This window comes from Brassica napus, chromosome C9, assembly GCF_020379485.1.
Source record: "Brassica napus cultivar Da-Ae chromosome C9, Da-Ae, whole genome shotgun sequence".
NCBI classification, from domain to species: Eukaryota; Viridiplantae; Streptophyta; class Magnoliopsida; order Brassicales; family Brassicaceae; genus Brassica; species Brassica napus.
Genome location: NC_063452.1, coordinates 55033835 through 55050844, shown reverse-complemented (window position 1 = coordinate 55050844; position 17010 = coordinate 55033835). Strand labels below are relative to the sequence as shown.

General features: G+C 41.7%; 1 protein-coding gene across 1 annotated transcript; it reads right to left on the bottom strand.

Annotated features, from left to right (window-relative positions):
- Nucleotides 1-1159: 1159 nt before the first annotated feature.
- LOC106400182 (gamma conglutin 1-like) lies at nucleotides 1160-5201 on the bottom strand. Its single transcript, XM_048769017.1, has 2 exons — nucleotides 4138-5201; nucleotides 1160-1728 (listed from the first exon to the last, which is right to left on the bottom strand). Exons 1-2 carry the CDS (start codon nucleotides 4993-4995, stop codon nucleotides 1324-1326), a joined length of 1263 nt encoding a protein of 420 aa, XP_048624974.1. The 5' UTR covers nucleotides 4996-5201; the 3' UTR covers nucleotides 1160-1323.
- Between the last annotated feature and the right edge of the window lie 11809 nt (nucleotides 5202-17010).

The following is a 17010-nucleotide window of genomic DNA, read 5'->3' as shown; positions in this document are numbered from 1 at the left end:
GTATGAATATGCTATTTAAAATTATTATAAAAATTAGTATATAATATATAATATATTTATTTTTAATGAATATATTTCTAATATATATATATAAATATATCAACATATAAAATTTAAAAGATATATAATTAATTTATTTTATTTAAAAATTTAAATTTATGTTTATATCGAAAAATATTATTTAAAAATAAATTTTATAATTAAAATATATATTTTTAAAAATAATATTTCATATTTAAAATAAATTAAATTATATAAAATTAATTTATATATTTTAAACGTGAAAAACTATTTAAAAAAATATTTTTAATATAAATTAATTTTAGAAATCAAAATTTTATTTTATGGATATAAAAATAATTTTATGATATTATTAAATAAAATAAATGAATTAATTATATATATTTTTTAATTTTATAAATTATAGATGTAAATACTCTTATAAAAGCTTCATGTGAAAGCATTGGCCATAGAGCATTTGCATTTAGTAAATGCTTCTCTAAATACTTTTCTAATAATCGTTGATTGGAAAATGTAGAGCATAATGCTAATGCTAATGCTCTACCAATCAAGGTCTTAGTCATGCATTGTTCCAATGATTGATTCGCTGCATTTTCACTGGAATTTTTTTTCTTTTTTTGTAAGAATTCACTGGAAATTTTTTATATGAATATCTCACAGCTTAAAAGTAACATATTAGAAAACATAAAAAAGAAAAGAAAAAAGGTTCTTAAATGGAACGGCTGAGCCGCCTTTGAGATCTATGGAAAGGCTATGAGTGATGTGAGAGTTGTTTCCGTCGCTAAGGTTTGTGTAGTGTAGTAGAGGCTTTGTGCATTTGTCTTTGATCAACGTAAGTGGGTTTTTGGTATCTGATAAAGAATGGGAACAAGTCGATCCAAGAGGGGATTGTTGTATGGTAACTACAATGGAAGTGATATTGTATCTTATAATAATCACAAACTTTACCGTTCACGTGAATGGTCCTTGGTATCTTTCTAGCAAAGCTTGGGACCTTGGGTAGGTTTATTTACAAGCTTTCTATTTTTGTTATTACCAATGGAAGAAATAACTATTATTATGGAAACTTTTAGTACTGGCTTTTAGATTATTTAGTTAAAAATGAGATCAGATAGATGATGGAGTATGACTGATGTTTAAATAGAGTAGGAAGTAGATAATGAAAAAGAAGATAGAATAAATTTCCAATTTTTTTAAATTTGCATGACTCAAAAAAAAAAAAGTATAAGAACTGTGATAAATTTTATTCAAATTTTTTATTGGAACACAAGTAAAAAGCTGAAATAGTCAAAGACGATATCTTTATAACATCATGTGTGAATGATTCTGTCTCCGGGAAGGCCACGCGGAACAGCTAGTCTTATGGCTCAAGAGAGAGTCACTAAAAGCCATACGCTTGGTGCTCAAATCGAATTCGATCATATAATCTTGAAGCTGATGCGTCCCAATGACCATCGGCTCAGTAGGTTTCTTTCCTCCGTCGGCGAATGCCAAACAAATCACCGTCTCCAACACTCTCACCACCGTATTCGCACCGTGAAACCTCCACTTCACCTCCCCTGCCCTCCCTGGCAGACCAATCTCTATCACCGGCACGTTCATGAACTCCTCTACGTTCCTCCTGGAACCGCCTTCTTCGAAGCAGGTTTTAAATGGTGTAACTCCTGGGAACTCAGCCATTCCTGGGACCTCAGACATTCCTGTTAACTATCATAGGAACAAAAGGAATGGATAAGAAAGAGATGAGTAGAAATAACATTTTAAGAATGATGGTTCCTTATCAAAATTAATAAAATAGTTTAAATGGTGAATAAGAGAATGATGAGGAATAGTAAATTCCTTATCATTCTTTATAATTTACACTATTTATAAGGAATATTTGTTTCTTGGATATGAATGGTGACCAGGAAACGGCGATAAATAATGCATTCTCTAACGTTCCTAAAAAATATCACCATTCACGAGGAATAAATTTTTCTATTTCCTAACGTTCCTAAAAAATATCACCATTCACGAGGAATAAATTTTTCTTCTTATTCTCTACCATTTTTTTTTTGTAAAGAAATAAAAAACAAAAGCATCTAATCTATTAATTTAGAGTCCTATTTTTTATCTACTATCAAATGTTGTGTTTTTAATTTTGGACTTATTCTGAATTGTGACATTTATATAAACATGCTAATGATACAAAATAATTCTTATATGTACGAAGTCACTTAAATCAAACCGGATGTACACAAACCATAACTCGATTTCTACTGATTCCATAACAATGCAAATTTCATATGTAACCAATAAACCGATATTACACAGACAATACTGAGCTATTCACTTCTATACAAATAATCATGATCGTTCTTTGTGGGTTGCTCGTGAACCCAAGATCGACTGTTGCGGCTATTGTCGTTTTGATCCAGACAACGTCGTTTTTCTAAGTGTCTCCGTCTTCTTTGAGATTTGCCATATCAAATTTTGTCAGGATGTAGCGAACCAATGCAAGACAGCGAAGCTAACCGCGACGGTGATCGTCGTGTTCGTGGTAACGACAGCTATTACTAAAACGCATGGGGAATGGTTTTCACCGAGGAGGCGACGAATCTCCCCGGTTAACAGCGACGGCGCTTTGGATTTTGAATTATTTGAGATCAAAAACTGTCCTCAAACGGTGGCATGCGGCGTCTTGAGGGGAACTGCACGGTTGTCTACAGCGGTGGTGAACGTTAATTTCGTGGGCATGCCGATTGTTTCGTCTCGGATATTGGGCTGACACTGGCTTTAGTGGGCTTTGGATAATTAGTATAATAATATATGTATTTAAATTTGTTTTAGAGTGTTGTATTTCAATTTTTAAAATAACAGCAAATTAATTTTATCTCATATACATATATTAATTTTACTATTTTAAAAAAATTATGTTAAAAATTTAGTAAACTAAAAAATGTAGATAATATATAAATGAAGAAATTAGAATAAAACTAAATTATATTTAAAGTGAATTATATGCAAACTATATAAATTTAGCAGTCATTTGTTTTTTGTATTTTGATGTTTCTATATTTGGTTATCTTAAATAGAAAACTTTTTCTATCATATATTGAAACATATTAATTTACAAATCACAAAGAAAATTTCATACAACAATAAATAAGAGTACATTTAATAATATAGAATAATTTACTACACAACAATGTTATAGAACTACCTACACATATATAATATCAAATTTTTAATATTTATATAAACTAAAAAATATTTATAATAATAAAAATATATCTGCGCAATTGCGCGGATCAAAACTCTAGTTCCTTCTTAAATTTGAGAAGGAACAACCATTCCTTTTCATTCCTGCAATTTTATTCTTTTGCGTTCATTTTCTATTTGTTCTTCTTGTTTTCAGAATGGTCACCAGTCGAACCCAAAGGGAGGAATAATAAAATACAATTATTCCTTATCAAATTAGGGGAGAAATAATTTTTTCTCTTGTTTTATTACTCTTCGTTCATTTCCTTCTTATTCCTTATATTCCTTTATACCAGTCAAAACTTTAAGAAATTGATTTATTCTATAATTTTCTATAAATAAAGGAACGAAGATAAATGAAAAAGAAAACTTATTCCCCATGAACGGTAAAACATTTAAAGAATGTTAAGGAATATAGTTTTCCTCATCGTTCTCTTGATCACCCGTCATGCCCATAGTTAAATCCAAACAAATATGATCAGCAAATCTATTACACACAAATATTTCAAATCGAATATCAAAAATCAAATTTATCAGTTCATTAAATAAAATATTCTTGTTATTTGTGCGTAATTACGTTGTCAAACATGGGGGCACGTGGACCCACTCAAATTTTGATATTGATATTTAGTACCACAATTATAACCATAACATAGCTAAAATTTTATTATGCCCCCTCAATTTCTTTTATTTGTTACCATTTGTGCACCCATGAAAAAAAAATCTTATGGATTCGCTCCTGGATTTAACTACGTTTTCACAAATAAAATAGTTTTGTTATTTGTATATTACAAATATTATATGTATATATTATTAAAATAAAAGAGTTTGTTATTAAGATGTTATAAAAAAAACAGTTTGTTATTTGATTAATACCTTTGCTTGAAGCGTAAACGCACTAGCAAGAGCATTGTAGATATCGGTTTGTAGAACGGTATATGGAACCACCGTGCTGATCTTTGCTCCGCCTTCAAGCAAACTTGGGTTCAACGATAAAGGTACTCCGTCGACGTAGATTGACGTGGGGGAGATTATATATTTTCCCGACTCAATGTTTTTCAACGGCGTCAGAGTCATCGGGATGGGATTACTGCTACCATTGAACGGCGGGATAATATAGCCGTTAACGCCACCGACATAGAAATGACCGACGTCGAAGACGGAAGAAGGCAAGCAGAGAGCGAACTTGGGGATGACGTTAAACGCTCTCGTCACCTGTCTCCAGAACGGAAACTCTCCGGCCGGGGAAAGACCGAGAACTCCGGCGATCGGAAGGGAGAGGCCTTGTGTGGCGCAGGAGAATGTGAAGCGGGGGAGAGAGACTTCGGAAAGTTGTCTTCCGCCGTCTGTAGTGGAGAAGGTAGCTTTGTCTTGAACGACACGGCCGGTGACGGGTTTGCCGAGAGGGTTTGGTTGACGGTAAAGACACGGCCGGTGACAGATTTTTCCGTCGCAGCCGTTGCCGGGGATGGACTTGCAGGTGGAGCTCTTGCAAGTGATGAGGCGGAGTGATGATAAAGATTTGAGTTCGCGGCAGTTGAGCCACGTTAGGTTGGTTTCGAGATCGAGGACGAGGGTAGCGTAAGACTTCTCGGCGGATCCGATGTCGAAAGCTGTGTAGTATTGTTTGGAGGGTTCGTGTTTCATGATCGGAAGAAGGTATTGGGCTTCTGACATCAGAGTAATGGAGGCAAACATGGAGATAAAAACGATGAGCCGCGTAAGGCCACTCATCTTTGTTTTCTAGGTCTTTTTTGTTGGTTTACTTGTTGTAAACGTTATGACTTTGATTGTTTGTTTGTGGATGGAGATGAGTACTATAGATGCATGGTATTTATAAACGTAAAATAAACTTTATATCTAAGAAATTGTTTAATGTTTTGAGCACGTTGAATATGTGTCCTAGTGTTTAAATTACGGGCACTTCCGCGTAACGAGACTATTATATATCTTTTTGGTAAAAAAACGAGACTATTATATGCGTGTAATAGATATATGATCACATGACAACAGCTAGATTATATTAGAAAAATTGGAGAAATGTCAGTGGAACTTGCATATATAAATGGTACTTCAGAAAATTCTCTCCCAGACAAGCTTCCCGAAAAAAGGCATTATCCTTTTTGTGTAAAGCAATACCCCTTTTACCCGCCAGTCTCTTTACCGGTTATGGATTAATTCCTCTGATTATCCTTCTGTATTTTCAAATTTTTACCGGTATTAGAGTTATTCAGCGGTCCATCCAAAGCCTTGGCCTTGATCCCCCGGGTTCTTCCCCCGACCCGATGTCGGAGGGACCGCCGCCGTTCGCCCTCGCCAGCCTGGTTACCGGAGCTAGTCCTTATGCAGATTGTCTGTCTCCTACCGCCCTTGAAGACAAAACCAGTTGTAACCGAAGCTTATGATACAGGGGTTCATGTCCTTTTTGCTGCTTGCGATTTTAGTATCAGTAGGTTGAGACATTGTTTGAAGTTCACGGCTGGATCTAAGAAGCAATCACTCCGCCTATTGAAATCTTAACCAATAAGTTATTTCCGAACTCAGCAGCGAGAATGCAGAGAAGGATATCTGTAGCTGATAACGGGAAACAAATCTGTACAGAGGACTATCAGGCGCCTCGTACGGCTTGGGTTCGAGCTGAACTCCCGGAGAACACTGAGCTTATCAACAAGTGCTCCCTAACGCTAATAGGGAGAGTCACTAATCGCTCGGTTCAGAAGATCTGGCCCCTCCTTTCTTTCTTCTCGGACCTCTGGAAGTCTGATGTGAAACCTGTGGGGGCAGACCTGGGTAATGGTCTCTTTCAATTCCAATTTGAAAGGGAGGAAGATCTACTCCAAGTGTTGGAGAAAAGACCATACCATTTTGCTAGATGGATGGTTATAGTCCAAAGATGGGAGCCAACGCTGTCGAAAGCATTTCCGTCCTTAATCCCCTTCTGGATAAAAATCCAAGGAATCCCCATACACCTCTGGTCTGAAGGAATAGCGACGAGTATTGGAAATGATATAGGGATCTTTGAGAAAGCTGAAATCACTCCTCTGACCATGCGCATGCGGGCCCATGTCAACGGCCTCCTTCCACTAATCACCTCCACAGTAATAGAGTATCCCAATGGAGAGGAAGTGACGGCAAGCTTAGTCTATGAGAGACTGGAGAGGCATTGTACAACTTGCTTAAGGCAGGATCATGATATTCATGATTGTTTGGAAGAAAAGGCAAAGAAACGTTTACTCAAAGCGTCTCAGGAGGTGGATCGTAGTAAGCAAGCCTCCCAAACCTCAGTCAGAGAAGGTCGCGAAGCTAGGGAGCAGTCACCACGAGATAATACAATCTACCATTTCTCGGACTCGAATGGAGCAGAATATCGTGAGCGACGGTCCCACTATGATCAAGAACTGCAGGGCCGACGGCAGTATAAACTGCAACCTAAGACATGGAAGGAGAAGGAAGAGTACAGGAGAGCCAGTCAGGCTAGGGAACGCTCTCGCTACCCTGAGGAGCGAATGCACGCAGGAGCACCTCTGTTCTATAAAAAAGACAAGCGTCATCTCAAAGTAGAAGCTATTACAGAGCAGTAGTAAGAAACCCAAGGGCTGATATTGACAATGGGCTGAGCTCTGTGAGGTCCCAATCTAGAAATTTTGAAAAGGGGATTCCCTTACCTGAACTTGTGCCCTCTCTCCCAACCTAAGCTCTACAGCAGGCACGAAAAGAGGTTCATGATGCTATGCTACAGTATACTAGAGTGGCTGACCCATCTGAAAGGGAAGCGCGGGAGGAAAGAATGAGACTTGCGGAGGACCTAGGCGAAATGGAGGAAACGGCGACCAATATGGTCCAAGCAGCCACGCATCTGAGTGCAAAAAAGCATGGTCGGATACAAATAACTGATACTCCAGAAAGAATTTCGGCAGTTCAACGTCTTTCACTTTCGGAATCTCATGAGCGCATCCCCACATCTGCAAGACTGGGACCGTGCCCCCTAGTCCAGGAACCAGTTCAGAGGACCATTCCTCCTAATGGAGATATAGTTAATGCGGAGAGATTACCAGCCTCGTTGAGGCTAGATTACCCCCCTGAGACTGTACTACCACCCACAACCACGGGATCGACAGTTAAAAGGAAGCCGGGACGACCCCCAGGACCAAGAAAAGGAAACGAGTCATCAGGGGCTAAGCCCCCATTAGCTGCAGCTGCTAGTAGTAAAATAAGAAGGGTGCCTGCTGGCAAACCATCCCCAATAAGGCGGTCTACTAAAGCTGCGAAAGCTAAATCTGGGGCGGGTCCGTCTAAAGGGAAGAATCAACCAGGAGGTTCAACGACAAGCTCAGAAAATAGGCCACTCTGTAACATGATCCCAAGCACTTAGAGGAAGAGAATGGATTTTCGGATCCCATCCACTCCCGGTCCTTAAAGATGGTGAGCTGGAACTGTCAAGGGTTAGGGAATCCCAAGACAGTTCGTCGTCTCAAGGAAATAACGAAGACCTACCGCCCCGACATCTGTTTCTTTATTGAGACTAAAAATCCCGATGACTTCGTACTTCAAAAATGTGATCAGCTTGGGTATGATGAGCATTTCTTGGTAACTCCCACAGGCCACGGAGCGGGGGGTCTTGCGTTACTTTGGAAGGAAGAAATAAAGTTACAAGTGCTCTATCATAATGCTGATGTAATCGATACGAGTATTAAATACGAAGGAAAATTATTCTATGCAAGTTTTGTATATGGCAGTACGAACAGAGGCCAAAGGAACCTGTTGTGGAACCACCTCTTGGCATCAGCAGAATCACGAGATGCACCGTCGTTCCTTACGGGGGATTTTAATGACTTACTGCGTAGTGAAGAGAAGGTAGGGGGCCCGGACAGGCCAGAGGGCTCCTTTTCAGACTTGCGAACCTTCTTTTCTGAAGGCGACCTGTATGATCTCCACCATTCAGGCGACCCATTGTCTTGGCGAGGCCAAAGGGGTACTCATTTGGTGCGATGTAGACTGGATAGAGCTGTGGCCAACAGCTCTTGGGCAGAGAACTACCCATCGGCTCGCTGCCATTACCTGGAGTATGAAGGCTCGGATCACAAGCCACTCGTCTCTTGCCTTGATCCAACTATTATGAAAAGGAAAGGCCTCTTTCGGTATGACAGAAGGCTCAACACGAATGAAGAGGCAATCAAAGTGGTTCTGGAGTCATGAGCTAGCTTAGACCGGCCAAAGGTATCTGAGAGACTAGCGGCTACAAGAAGAGCATTATCAGAGTGGAATAAGCTCCAACAACAGAACAGCAAGGTCCTTATTGAGCAAAGAAAGAAAGAACTGGAGGCAGCCCTGACTAGCCCGCTAAATGACACTGCCCTTATCAAGGAAATTGGTGATAAACTTAATAAGGCCTATCTGGCGGAGGAGGCTTTCTGGAAGCAAAGAAGCCGGCTGTTGTGGCTCAGTTTAGGAGATAGAAATTATGGATTTTTTCATGCCACAACAAAGAATCGGAAAAGGGCTAATGCTCTAACAGTACTGGAAGATAGCGCAGGGGTGATGGTATATAAAGAGGCTGAGATAGCGAAGACAGTAGAGGAGTACTTCAAAGAGTTGTTCACCTCGGAACAGGGAGAGCGAACTAGTACGGTGACAGACGCCCTCCAACCCCTGATCTCGGATGAAGATAATGCGGGCCTGATAGCAATACCGTCGGCCCTGGAGGTGAAAGAAGCAATGTTTGCTATAAATGGAGAAAAAGCACCAGGACCCGACGGGTTTTCGGCGAGCTTCTACCACACCCATTGGAGTGTGATCGGGCCAGACCTTGTAGAAGAGGTTCAAGCGGTGTTCAGATCAGGAACTCTTCCCCTCGGAGTTAATGACACTCACGTGTGCATGATCCCGAAGATCAAAGGCCCGCAACGAGTATCTGATTATCAGCCTATTGCGCTATGTAATGTTTATTACAAGGTCTATTCCAAGATACTCCAAAGAAGGCTGCAGCCGCTGTTGGGGAAGATTATATCGGAGAACCAATCAGCTTTCGTCCCTGGGAGACTGATAGGAGACAACGTCCTAATTACTCATGAGGTTTTACACACCTTGAAGACATCTAAAGCAGAGAAAAGAGTGGCGATGGGAGTAAAAACGGACATGAGTAAAGCGTACGATCGACTAGAATGGGACTTCATTGCGGCGGTGCTAGAGAGACTCGGATTTCACCACCAGTGGATTGGTCTAATCATGCAGTGTATCTCGACAGTTATGTACTCCTTCCTCATTAACGGTTCGCCTAGAGGAAAGGTTAAACCGAGCCGAGGGATTCGCCAAGGCGACCCCCTCTCTCCCTACATATTCATTCTTTGTAGTGAGGTACTCTCGGGTCTTTGTAACAAAGCCCAAGCGGAAGGTCGTATTGAGGGTATTAAGGTGGCAAGGGGGAGTCCCCGGATTAACCACCTGTTGTTTGCGGATGACACTATGTTCTTCCTCAAGGCAAACAAAGAATCGACGCTGGCACTAAAAGAAATCTTGCATAGCTACGGGAAAGCATCGGGCCAGTCGATTAACCTGGCAAAGTCTTCGGTCACGTTCTCACGCAAAGCCCCGGCTACTTTGAAAAGAATGGTGCAAAATGAACTGCAAATCCAAAAGGAAGGCGGAGTTGGGAAGTATCTTGGTCTGCCGGAGCACTTCAGAAGAAAGAAGAAAGACTTGTTCTCGTCTATTGTGGAGCGGATTAAACAAAAAGCAAGTAGTTGGTCGAACAAATATCTATCAGCAGCATGAAAGATGGTGATGCTTCAAAGTATCCTTTCACCTATACCATCCTCCTCCATGACCTGTTTTAAACTCCCAGTATCCTTATGTAACCGTATCCAATCAGCGCTCACCCGGTTCTGGTGGGACGATAAGTTGGGGAAGAAGAAGATGGCTTGGATCGCTTGGAACAAAATGACACTTCCAAAGAGCAATGGCGGTTTGGGCATCAGAGATATACAGGCATTTAACGATGCTTACCTGGCCAAGATAAGCTGGCGACTGAAGGAAAATCCAGACTGCCTCATAGGGAGAATACTCTTAAGCAAGTACTGTCCCTATGGGAACCTCCTCACATGTTCCACGCCGAGTGCAGCCTCTCATGGTTGGCAAAGCATTCTGGTGGGGAGGGACTTATTGGCTAAAAATCTGGGATGGATAGTAGGGAATGGGGATTCAATCAAGGTCTGGGATGATGCATGGCTAACGCTTGATGCTCCGTGCCGACCAATGGGCCTAGAAACAAGAGAATCAGCTGAGTTAACGGTCAAAGATCTCATCATAGAGGAGACCGGCGAGTGGAACAGAGGTCTGATCCAGACTATCCTACCATTTGAAGAAGAAAGAATTCTCAATCTACAACCTAGTACTAAAGGAGCACCTGATGCGTTAAAATGGTTAGGAACAAGAACATGGGAGTATTCGGTCAAGTCAAGATATTTTACTGCCATGGCAGAAGTAACAGATGAGATCCTAGAAGGAGAGCCTACCCCGGAGTTTGATTGGAAGAAGACAGTTTGGAATTTGGCAGTGGCCCCGAAGGTGAAGATGTTTATGTGGAAGTGTCTGAGGGGAATCCTCCCGGTAGGAGAGAGACTGCTGGCCCGACATATAAACATCAACCCCGCCTGTAAGCGGTGCGGGAACTCAGAATCTATCAATCATCTTATTTTCCATTGTCCGTTTGCTCGGGAAGTGTGGGATCTTGCTCCTCTCGACGGACGGTTTGGAATTAGCGGATTGACAGATTTGAGAGCTGACTGGACTGAGTTCCAGGTGCAGAAGTGCCTCCCCCCAACAGGTTTATCTTCCTCCCCGATTGTTCCTTGGATTATATGGGGCTTGTGGAAAGCACGGAACAGGTATGTCTTTGAGAACTTTGCTGGGACACCGGCAGACATACTATCGCAGGCAATAGTTGCAGCAAAAGAGTGGGCCTCAGCGCAGGAGAAGAAAGATAAATGTAGCCAAAAGAGCCCGGAGCAGACGTCTCGTGCGCTTGGTACGATAGCTCGGTCGGACGCTGCGTGGTCAGAGACCAAAAAGAATGCAGGGCTAGGGTGGACGGTAACATCGCGAGAACAGAGGACCTTGCTAAAGAAAGGGATTGGTTTTACTCCCTCAGCCCTAGTTGCAGAAGGCTTAGCGCTGAAGGAAGCGGTTATAATACTCCGTCTAAAAAAAAAAAAAAAAAAAAAAAAAAAAAGAAGACTCAGAATAGTATCGGCGGGAAGTGGAGTCACCTAAATTTGACTACAGTTTAATGATATGGTGCAATGTCATTAAATGTAAGTCAATAGCTTAATTGGATAATTAAGCCACTTTTCAAAGAGTAGTGACCAATGAATGTGTAGTTTTGGTCACCAAATTTAGGTTAGTTTATCATGCATAAAAGGAAAGAAGAGACAAATAAATATTTTATATTTCTTATGGCTTGGTTGCATTCAACGTGTTTGATGGGAAGAAAAGGAGAATGAATCGTATAGTCTTGCTTTGTCATCACCAGGTGTCTAAACAAGAAAGGAAGAAAATAAATAATATGCTTACTCATGCTTATGAGTATCACGTGGCCAACTTGGAAGCAAATGACTTACCTGAGTCATTGTCTTGGAAACGTGGCCAAAGATGGGAGGGAGAGTGTGTGATACTTGTCACCGCCTCATAGATCTTGTTTAACTATAAAAGGAAGGTCAACCTCTTCCATTTTCACACTTACGTGACCAAGAGAGAAGAGAGGAGAGCAAGAAGAGAAAAGAAATAAAGAGAAGAAAGAAAAGAAGAAAAGAAATAGAAAAAGAAAATAAATAATTTAAGGAGCTGTTTAGAGAGTTGCTTGGAGAAGCAAGACGTGTTACAACATTGCGGGATTAACGGTACAAAATCAAGACGAAGATTGGAGGGGATAAAAAGGGTTTGGTCAGCTTCCGGAATCAGAAAGTCAAGCCACATCGCTTAATCACTGTGAGTCACGGTTAATTGTTTGTTAACGTGTTTTTAATGCAGATTCCTGACATCGGAGACGGTTTCTGAGCTAGGATTGTCGGACCGGTCTAGGTGTCAGTTTGTGGATCCGAGGCTTGAGACGATGTCTGGGCTAAGTGGATAGCAAGACTAGTCTAAGCACCCGGATTATTGTGATTGTGTGATTATTATATGTTGTTATAGTGTGTACCTCGTGTTGGTACTGTTGTATGAGAACCTCGTGGTGGTTCTAGTAGTAGTTTGCAGGTCATTGCTTCCTCAAATGGTACCACTAAGCCGGTCGTGGTCCGGAAAGTGGTGGGCTCGGTTTAACTTGGCTTGATCACCAAGGCCGAGTGTCACATGTGGATGTGACAGCCCCCGGCGAGTCCGATAGAGGACCGGGGCACGGCGATTCCGATTGAGGACCGTGACCGGGTGATTCCCGAGCGCCTACGCCTGTGTGGTGTAATAGTGAAGGGAATGCCGGTGTCCCTTATTTGGAGGAAGAATGATTCTGTTGGGCCCTAGGAGTATATATATGGTTGATTGATGTGATGACACTCATAAAGAGTGTTTGGATTATTATGGTTTAATTGTTTACTGCTTAATCATTTAAAATTTAATATTTGAATATTGATTGTTGAACTACCCGTCTTGCTTGTGTTTGGGGTTGGTTTAGAATGACGGGTAGTTGTATATGCTAGATAGGGAACCCTGGCTCACTGAGTGAAACTAGTTCACTCACTCCTCACATCCTTTTGCAGGTGACCAGTAGAGAGGACCGTAGCACTCGCGGAACTGTAGGAGCTGGTGTAGATTGATCATCTTTTGCTAAAGACTCGTTTTCAAGATATATGAATGTATGTTTTACTTTCGATTGCGTCCATGGACCCTATGTATAATATTTTGGTCTTGTGAACTTCATGTATTATATATATGAAATAAAGTATGTTTTATATTCGTGACGTGTTGAATCTGATATTAGGTTAGTCCAACCTAACACAACTCTATTACTCGGTACGGGTTGCAAAGCCTCAGGCCGAAGATTAGAGGAAACGAGTTTTGAATGGATATTCTGGGTTACAGAATTATGTTTTGTGACTTGGAAAGTCTATTCTAAACCCGTTGTGACACTTCTGGACTTGGCAGAGGAAGGTCGTTCGGGCATGTTCTTGTTTGATTGTTGCCCGGCTGACTGACCGATGTCTAAAACGGTTCGGGGGTGTTACAGAGGTGGTATCAGAGCATGGTTTAGATCATGCGGTCAATCACGCATTTTTCGTGTTTTATCGAGTCAAATATGTCGCAAAAGATGTATTAGGAAACCAGTAGAGTCCCACTCTAATTTGTATTCTAAATAGGAATTCCTTGTTTGTGGATTGCAGATGGCAAGGAGGGGAATGAGTGATGGGGGACAGGATTGGATGCTGGGTATAGACAGAGTCTCAAGAAGAAGGGTACTGGGATATGAATCCGAGGGGAGAGTGCAAACACCACACACTAACCAAGGATTCAGTGAAGAAAACGTAGGAAGAAATAACAATCTGTTTCATGATCAAGAGATACCACCAGAAGAAAACTTTCCACCAAACCGTACTGTAAGGGGAAGACTAGAAACAGATGATAGCGAGTCAAGTGTCCAAGGACCAAGACCAAATAGGCGGAACAACCCGATTGAACCAGAAGTTCATGATCAACCACAACAAGGAGAAGGAATGGAGCACACTTTGAAGATGCTTCATGACGTGATAGCGAGGTCACTACAACAACCTCAAGTGCAACCTCAGCCACTCGTGCCACCACAACCTTCAGTTAGTACACCGATGTTACCATTGATAACTGCCATGAAGAATATGAAGACACCACATTTTGAAGGAGGTACAGATCCATTTCAAGCCGACCAGTGGCTTCGAATTATGGAGAAAAACTTTGAGACCCTGACGTGTTCCGAAGAGTCTAAGAAGAAGATGACATTGTATTACTTAGACAAAGACGCAGCAGAATGGTGGGAGAGTAGGGATCGCCAAGTGGGACATCTGGTCACCACTTGGGCGGCATTCAAAAAAGAATTTGAACGCAAGTACTTTACTCCTGAATCCAAGCGAAGGCTTCAACGCCAGTTTGCAAACTTAGTACAAGGAGATAAGACGGTTAGAGAATATGAATCTGAATTTATGCGACTGCGACGACACGTGCTACGAGGACAAGATGATGAGGAAACCATGATATCTAACTTTATGTTTGGTCTAAAACCAGAGTTAGAAAATAGACTGGCAGTCGGGAACTACGAGAGTCTGACCGAGCTAGTGGAAAAGGCTGTGAATGTGGAGATTGGATTGGAAGCTGAGAAGGCGGTAACTAAGAAATCCAAGCAGCATCAAGAAGGAAAGTATGGTGGAAACCAAAGATCTTTTAAGGGTAAAGATAAGGAAAAGGAGTCGGGAGGGCCAAGTCGACGATCTCTGTTCACAGGGAAATGCTTTAACTGTGGCAAGATAGGCCATAAGTCAAGTGAATGCTACGGGAAGAAACCTGGATCCTTTCAGTCAAACTCCTACAATCCTACATGTTTCACGTGTGGAAAGAAAGGGCACATCTCTACCCAGTGCAGCGTCAACCGTCCTATCCCAGCTACGCCAATCACTGTCCATCCTCCTCCAGCTCCACCTGCAATCGCACCAGCGCCAAAAAGGCAAGCTATAGGAGGTAGAGTTTACGCTTTAGAACTAGAGGATACTAAACCTCCAGGCCCATCTAAGGGTCCCATCACAGGTATTTGGGTTCTTTAACCTTACTAGATTGATTTTGTGTTGTGTGATTGCTTGTGATGGATTGGTTAATTTATGTTGGATAATTATTATGTTGTTGATATATATTGATGTTGTGGCAGGAACTTTACATGTTGCGGGGCGTCCCACACATGTATTGTTCGACTCCGGGGCAACACATAGTTTTGTGACCCCTGAGGTAGCTGCCGAGTTTGTGGGATCATTTGTGATTGACAGGATGGATGTGGCTGTAATGACTCCCGGAGACCAAACCCTCCAAGCAAAAGAATGCCTCAGAAGAGTTCCGTTAGTCATTTGCGAGAAGATGTTCTTGGCAGATTTGTTGGTGGTGCCCTTAAAAGGATATGAAGTTATCTTGGGCATGGATTGGTTATCAGGCTATCGGGCACAATTAGATTGTGGAAAAGGTCGTATTTCGTTCAAGGAGAACGGGCAACGGCAAATAGTATTCTACGGGATCAGTCCAAGTAAGTATGTGTCTTTAGTAGCTGCCTTGAGAGTGGAAGATTTGCTCAAGGATGGAGAAGCGTATCTGGTAACAGTAACTGCTAGTGAAGGACCCGCTAGCAATGGAGTTGAAATTACAGATATTGCGGTAGTACAAGAGTTCGAGGATGTGTTTGCAGCGTTGAAAGAGTTACCTCCACCTCGGAGTAACCCTTTCACAATTAACTTGGAACCTGGAGCTAAGCCGATAGCAAAGACTCCCTACCGCATGGCACCTGCAGAGTTAGCAGAGTTGAAGAAACAACTTGAAGATTTAATGGAGAAAGGTTTCATAAGACCTAGCTCTTCACCATGGGGAGCTCCGGTCTTATTTGTCAAGAAGAAGGATGGTAGCATGCGGCTTTGCATTGATTATCGAGGAATCAACAATATCACCATCAAAGATAAGTATCCTCTTCCGAGGATAGACGAGTTGTTGGATCAGCTAAGGGGAGCAAGTTGGTTTTCGAAGATCGACTTGGCGTCGGGCTATCATCAGATTCTGATTTCAGAAGGTGATGTCATGAAAACTGCGTTTAGAACTCGTTATGGACAATATGAGTTCGTCGTAATGCCTTTTGGCCTTACTAATGCACCGGCGGCCTTCATGAGATTGATGAATGAAGTTTTCCACGATTATCTCGACAAGTTCGTGATAATCTTCATCGATGACATTTTAATATATTCCAAGACAGAGGTCGAGCAAAAAGCACACTTGAAGCTAGTGTTGGAACGGTTAAGAAACCAGAAGCTGTATGCCAAGTTCAGCAAGTGTTCTTCCTGGAAAAGAGAGATCGGGTTCTTGGGGCACCGTGTGTCTGGAGAAGGAGTTTCCGTAGATTCAGAAAAGGTGAAAGCCATCGAGGAATGGCAAAGGCCATCAATGGTAACCGAGGTAAGAAGTTTCCTCGGGTTAGCCGGGTATTATCGAAAGTTCGTCAAGAACTTTTCTTCGATCGCTAAGCCCTTGACGAAGTTGACCGGAAAAGGAGTTCCGTTCATCTGGGGAAAAGAAACAGATGAAGTATTTCAGAGACTGAAGAAAGCTTTGACCACAACACCAGTATTGGCATTACCTGAACAAGGTAAACCTTACACTGTGTACGCAGATGCTTCTAGGGTTGGGTTGGGTTGTGTGTTGATGCAGGAAGGCAAAGTAATTGCTTATGCATCAAGGCAACTCAGGAAACATGAAGAGAACTACCCAACACACGATTTAGAAATGGCGGCAGTGGTGTTTGCGTTAAGGATTTGGAGATCTTACTTATATGGAGAAGTCGTGGAAGTATTCACAGATCATAAAAGTCTCAAGTACTTGTTCACACAGCCTGATTTGAACCTCCGACAAAGGCGATGGATGGAGTTTGTGGCGGATTACGACCTGAAGATTCAATATCATCCAGGCAAAGCTAATGTAGTCGCAGATGCACTAAGTCGTAGAAAGTTGGCGTCCAATGTTGGAAAGGAAGTGGAAGCGTTATCGAATGAA

Excerpts from the sequence above, each read along its gene's own strand:
- LOC106400182 (XM_048769017.1), bottom strand. The coding sequence starts at position 4,995 with ATGAGTGGCCTTACGCGGCTCATCGTTTTTATCTCCATGTTTGCCTCC. Across the intron at positions 1,729-4,137 it reads CGTTTACGCTTCAAGCAAAG|TTAACAGGAATGTCTGAGGT; the intron begins GTATTAATCAAA and ends TTCCTATGATAG.